General features: G+C 54.5%; 1 protein-coding gene across 1 annotated transcript in view; it reads right to left on the reverse strand.

The window, feature by feature from the left end:
* The window catches only part of PDZRN3 (PDZ domain containing ring finger 3), a 252,345-nt gene extending 247,123 nt beyond the window's left edge, over positions 1–5,222 (reverse strand). The window contains exon 1 of the mRNA XM_060109656.1: positions 4,215–5,222. Coding sequence (XP_059965639.1) covers positions 4,215–4,937 — 723 coding nt within the window. The 5' untranslated portion in view covers positions 4,938–5,222. The remainder of the gene's footprint in view (positions 1–4,214) is intronic.
* Between the last annotated feature and the right edge of the window lie 778 nt (positions 5,223–6,000).

Raw genomic sequence — 6,000 nt, forward strand, 5'->3', positions numbered from 1 at the left:
TAGTGCTGAGGTCAGGAAACCCTGGTTTGGACCAAGGTCATCATCTGATGGGACTGGAGAGCAATGAACAGATTCAAGAAGTGTTTAGGAGGTATAATCAACCTGACTGAATGGCAGACTGGAAGTAGGGCTAAAAGAGCAGAAGCTATCAAGGCTGGGTCTCAAGTTTCTCAACAATTCCAAGGAAAGTTACGCCCAGAACTTTCTCTTTCCCAGAAAGCCAAACAAGTTATTTGCTGTGGAATGCCTTTGTTCTTAGAATCAGGTGGACAAGTCAGGGTAGGAAACTGAGGCTGGGAGACCAACTCTTTAACATCCTCAAGCACAGCATCAGCAAGTCTGCTGTAGCCCGGATGAGACTTCAGATTGGTTCAAGAAGCCTTTCTGGACCATGTTACCTATCATGTAACTGTTAGGCAGTCTGGGTTTTAGAACTTCACCCTGGTCTTTCAAAAAACGTTCAGGGGGCTTCCCTGGTGGCGCAGTGGTTGGGGGGTCCACCTGCCGATGCAGGGGACACGGGTTCGTGCCCCGGTCCGGGAAGATCCCACATGCAGCGGAGCGGCTGGGCCCGTGAGCCATGGCCGCTGAGCCTGCGCATCCGGAGCCTGTGCTCCGCAACGGGAGAGGCCACGACAGTGAGAGGCCCGCGTACCACCAAAAAAAAAAAAAAAGTTCAGGAAGGGATGTTCAAACGATGATCAGTAAAATCATAACTGTGTGGAGAAGACCAACATGTGTTGATCTATATCTGTACCTGAGCCTACACTCTTTGTCTAGCTGAGTAGCTACCTAAAACGGGATAGGTGGCCCAGCATGAGCTGGTAGCTTGTTAGCAACGCAGAACCTCCCGCCCATACCAGCCCTGATGGATCAGAATCTCTAAGGGTAAAGAATCTGCGATTTAACAAGCTTTCCAGGTGATTCCAATCATGTGAAGGTTTGAGAAGACCCGTTCCAGCTCACCTTGTAGGGCAGGAGAAACAATGCCTAAGTAGGTCCGAACCCTAAATGCTCAGCTGGTATCAAAAGTCCGAAACCTTATATTATTTAAATAATGCCAGATCATTTTATGGAACAAGTTCTAGGTCTTGAAGAAAGGGTATGGAAAAATCTTCTGAGTCTTTCTTATCTACTTCAGCTTGTAACAGAGAGGTAAATGATAGGACTTAAAAAAAAATAATAAAAGTGTTGTGCATGCGAGTTTCCAAGCAATATAAATCCTTCTGCTTTTTAGAAGAGAATAAACAGTACCCAGCAGGAGCAGAGAGTCTGGCCAATGAAATAAACAAGTTCTTAAACAGCTTGCAGTGGGAGGGGTCTGTCTGGCAGGCGCTGGAACAGCAAAAGCTTTCCATAAGGCCCACTGAGGGTTAACCTCAAGGCAAAAGGATCGCGCTTCCCCCAACGGCCTGGGCTGGGACCAGCCAGGGTCTGAGGCCAGAAAAATGAACCAGTGCAGCTTTCAGGCCAGGCCATTCTTGGCTGTCCTCAGGCCCAGCAATGAGGTCCATAAAAGTCCCAAGCAGCACTCCAACTCCAGAAGGAAACTTTCTCTGTAAGCTCAAAAAGCAACATCTTGTCCCTAAGCATAATGCCCCTGATTAGCCTACTGACTCACCCAACAGAGCTTCAAAAACTTCCACAGTTTTGATTCAAGTATCATATTTTTGATTCCGAGACGGAGTTTACCCAAACACTCCAGAAAGAAAACAGAAAGGCAAGAAGAAATAATAAACTAGCTTCACAATGAATGATGTATAAACTCTGGGGGAGTGAATGGCTTATTTATAAATAAGCATCACTTAAAACTATGCAGGAAGTCCAGATGACAGCATAAACAGGAGAAACTCCGGAAACTCCTTCACCCCAAACCCGGCGCCTGCTTGAAGACCCAGCTTTGCCCCTTACTTTGGTGACTCGCAAGCTCACGCCAGTCTTTTGTACGCCTGTGCGGTCCTGGGTGAGCCTCAGAGCTGTAAATATTTGCCCTTCGCCCAGAGCCGGCCAGCTGCTGAGGCTGCTGCTGACAGACAGGCCGGGGGCCAGGATGGGGTGGAGGCGGGGAGCGGGGGGAGTCGGAAAACTGGCAGGCCGGGTGTGCGCTGTGGAAGAGGGGGCTGGGAAAGGGCAGGGAGAGGCAAAGCACACAAGCAGACACAGGCCCCTGGGGGCCCCTCAGGCAAATACCTTCTCCTCCGCTGCAACAGGCAGCCAGAGTGGCAGCGGCAATGGCCCATGCCCCTCCCCAGTTGGTGAAAATGTGGCCTTTGCGATCACGGAAATCTTCATTCTCATCTGGTGACTGTGCCCCACTCAGAGAACAGGTGACAACAAATGGAGACATTTCTGGTTGTCACCACTGGGCAGGGGGCGGTACTACGGGTATCCAGTGGGTAGAGGCTAGGGATGCCGCTCAATATTTGACAATGCGGGCTTCCCTGGTGGCGCAGTGGTTGAGAATCTGCCTGCTAATGCAGGGGACACGGGTTCGAGCCTTGGTCTTGGAGGATCCCACATGCCACGGAGCAACTAGGCCCGTGAGCCACAACTACTGAGCCTGCGTGTCTGGAGCCTGTGCTCTGCAACAAGAGAGGCTGTGATAGTGAGAAGCCCGCGCACCACGATGAAGAGTGGCCCCCGCTTGCCACAACTAGAGAAAGCCCTCGCACAGAAACGAAGATGCAACACAGCAAAAATAAATAAATTAATTAATTAATAAAAACTCCTACCTCCAACATCCAAAAAAAAATTGACAATGCAAGGGACCGCCGCCCATAACAAAGAATTTTGGGGCCCAAAATGTCAAAACACCCCAAGATGGACAACTGAAGTAGAACCTGAATCCCAGCCCTGGACGAGTTCTATGACCTGAGCCTGCTTTCTCATCTCAGAGGATTCAATACGGAATGCCTCCGAAGTGCTTTGCCACAGTCCCTGGTACATAATAAACCCTCAGTAAATGGTACCTGTGGTTACATTGGGAGGCAACACGAAAGTGGTCGCGAGCTTGGGCACCAGTGGGTTCAGAACCCAATTCTGGCACCTAGAAGCTGTGACTCAGGCATCTGACCGCCTCTCGCTGGTCCTGAGTTTTCCTCACCTACAAAACGAGAAGCAACGTGCCTCCCTTACTTGATTACAAAGCAAACAGCTGAGAAGCATAAGTGCTCAGAACGGGGCCTGGAGCAAAGCAAGCCTCCAGTAGTGGTGGCTGTTATAATTACACCAACTCCCAGCACAAGGGGATGGCTTACAAGGGGAGGAGGTTAAAGATAACTGCAGGTGATGCTTGCTGAGCGTTCACTTTCCACGAGGCACCGTGCTAGATCCTTTTCACATGTTCTCTCCCTGAAGGGGGTAAAGAAGCTATTTTACATTTAGGGAAACGGAGGCACCTGGAGGTTAAGCCACAACATGACTCAGCTGTTTAGCCAAGAGCCTGGATTCGAGAACAGTTCTAATTTCAGAGGCCTCACTGTCAATTATTACTCTGTATTTGGTGGTGGTCCCTTTACTTCTTTCTGGAATTCTTTCAATCCCTAGAGGAATACTACAGAAGGGGCCTGTCTGTGTTCACCCCGTGTCACATCTCTAGGGCCATACTTTCCAACTTGAGGGAGCTTGAGCTGCTTGCTCAAGGTCAGCCAGCTAGTTGGCAGCAAAGCCCACGTCGGAATCCAGCTTTTACTCCAGAGGCCTCTCCTCTGGCAGCCTTCTTAACTTAATCTACACGGGCTGTGGGCTCCTTTTATTCTTTCTGGAACTCCTGAGGGTGCATAGATATAGTTCACGCCGTGTGTCAGTATCTTATCCTGTGTGTCACGTGTATAGGAACCATGTTTCCCAACCTCCAAAGAGGCTAAGCGACTTCCCCAAGATCACCCAGCTGGGTCTGCAGCAAAGCCTTTGCACACTTCTGACTCTGGAGCCACACTCATTGTTACTCTGCGCTGGTCACGGATTCCTTTGAGTCTTTCCAGAACCCCTGAAGCTGCTGGAGCTATACTTCACCCTGAGTCTAATCTGTCAAAGGACCACAGTTCCCAAGTTTAGGCCGATTCCCCGACCTTGCTCACGGTGATCTATCTGGCAAGCAGTGTCAGAAGAGGGAGGCAGAGATGCTCCCGGGACCCCCGTGCCCAAAGGGACTGGGAGGCGCCCCGGGGACCCAGGAGCCCGGCAGGGGGTCGGGGCGGGCGGCGGGTGCCTACCTTGCCGCCGGGCGGCGTGGCCACGCAGCGGCTGAGCGAGTCGAGGCGTGCGCTGTACTCGGTGAACTTCTTCTGGTAGCGCAGAGCGGTCATCTGCAGCTCCAGCTGTGCGGCGGCCAGCTGCGCCACCAGCGACTTCTCGCGCTTGCCCGCGCGCAGCGCTTCCTTCTTGAGCGCCTTGTGCAGCGCGCCCAGGCGGGCCTGCAGCGCACCGTTGTGCGCCCGCAGGGCCCGCGCGCAGCAGTGGCCGCCGGCGCGCTGCTCGCCGTGCGTCAGGGGCAGCCCGCAGCCCTCCTGGCAGCGGCCCACCGGCCGCGCGTCGCACGCGTCGCGCATGTGCGCCTCCACGTCGCGCCGCAGCAGCACCTGGCCGCAGCCCGCGTGGCGGCAGCGAGCGGGCGCGAAGTCGCAGCGCTCGAGGTGCTCGGGCAGCTGTTGCAGCTTGACCACCCGGCCGCAGCCGCGCGCCGCGTGCGCGCACTTGATGTCGAGCTTGAGGATGAGACGCTTGAGCGGCAGGACGTGGTTGAGCTCCTTGGCCGAGAGGCGACCGCGGCAGCGCGCCGGGCAGCTGCCCTCCTGCACCACCCAGGGCAGCACGCAGCCGGCGCAGAAGACGTGGCCGCACGGCGTGGTCAGCGGGTCCTCCAGGACCTTGTGGCACAGCGCGCACTTCAGGTCCGGGTCCACGTCGCCGTCGAAGCGGTCCAGCTCGAAGCCCATGGTGGCGGCCGGGGCCCGGGGTCGCCGCCGGGCGGCCGGCCGCCCCCTCCTTCCCTGCGAGGCAGCCGAGACGAGCCGGCTGCGCCGCCCGCTCTCTCGCTGGCTCTCCCCGGACTGAGCCTAATTGCTCCAGACTTCCTCGGAAAATGCCCGAGGAACAGAACTCCTCAGCCGTATTTGCGTGAGCGCGTGCGCACGCACATCCTGCCTCGGCTGCCTCCCGCCCGCCCCCTGCAAAAGGGAGGAGGACGGGTGGCGAAGGAGGGTAGGAAGGCCCAGAGGCTCGCCAAGGGGACTGGCCCGCCCAGGACGCCAGCCTGAGCCCTTCTCTCCGGAAACTCCACTCCGCTCTCTTGCAGTTTTCGCTATGGGAGACAAAATGCCAGCCGAGAAAAGCTCACTAAGTTAGGCGCAGAGGGTCCTGCTGTCGCCCAGACGAGTTTTCCTGGAGCCCCTTCCGGGCCGGATCGCGACTTTTTACTCCCCTCCCCTGCCTCCTCTTTTCGTGGCTGATTACAGAAAGCGAAAAATATCTCGGGGCCCGCTATCTCAGCACTTACGGTCTTTATTTATTTATTTCATCCCGGGGAAAGTTACAGAGCCTGCGGGACGCTCCTGCAACTACAGATCCCACCAGAGGTTCAGCGGACCCCGAGGTTTGTCAGGCCAAGGTTTGCAGAAGCAGAGGGCGAATCTACGAGGGCCAGTTTTCGGGGACGAGAGAGAGCTGCTCGCCGGCTGCCAGGGTGGAAGAAGCTGCGGGGCTGGCTCCGTTCACTTCACCTAACACCTCTGAAGTGTCTGCAGTAAAGTGTGGCTTGCATTGTGCTGGGCCCTGATAAATCGGTTCCTTTAAAAATCATCAGTACAGTATTCTGAGAGAGCGTCGTACTTAAAAATTATTTTCCCCCATTACAAAAGAAGTAACGCTGATCTTACAGCGTTAAAAACCGCACAAGTGTAGAACTTGGAGAAGTTCCCCATAATCACCCCCACAATCATGTGAACTGCGTTCCTTCAGTTTTGTTTTTTTTCCTGTATATGCACTTTGTTATATTTCCAT

This window comes from Mesoplodon densirostris, chromosome 10, assembly GCF_025265405.1.
Source record: "Mesoplodon densirostris isolate mMesDen1 chromosome 10, mMesDen1 primary haplotype, whole genome shotgun sequence".
In the NCBI taxonomy this organism is placed as follows: Eukaryota; Metazoa; Chordata; class Mammalia; order Artiodactyla; family Ziphiidae; genus Mesoplodon; species Mesoplodon densirostris.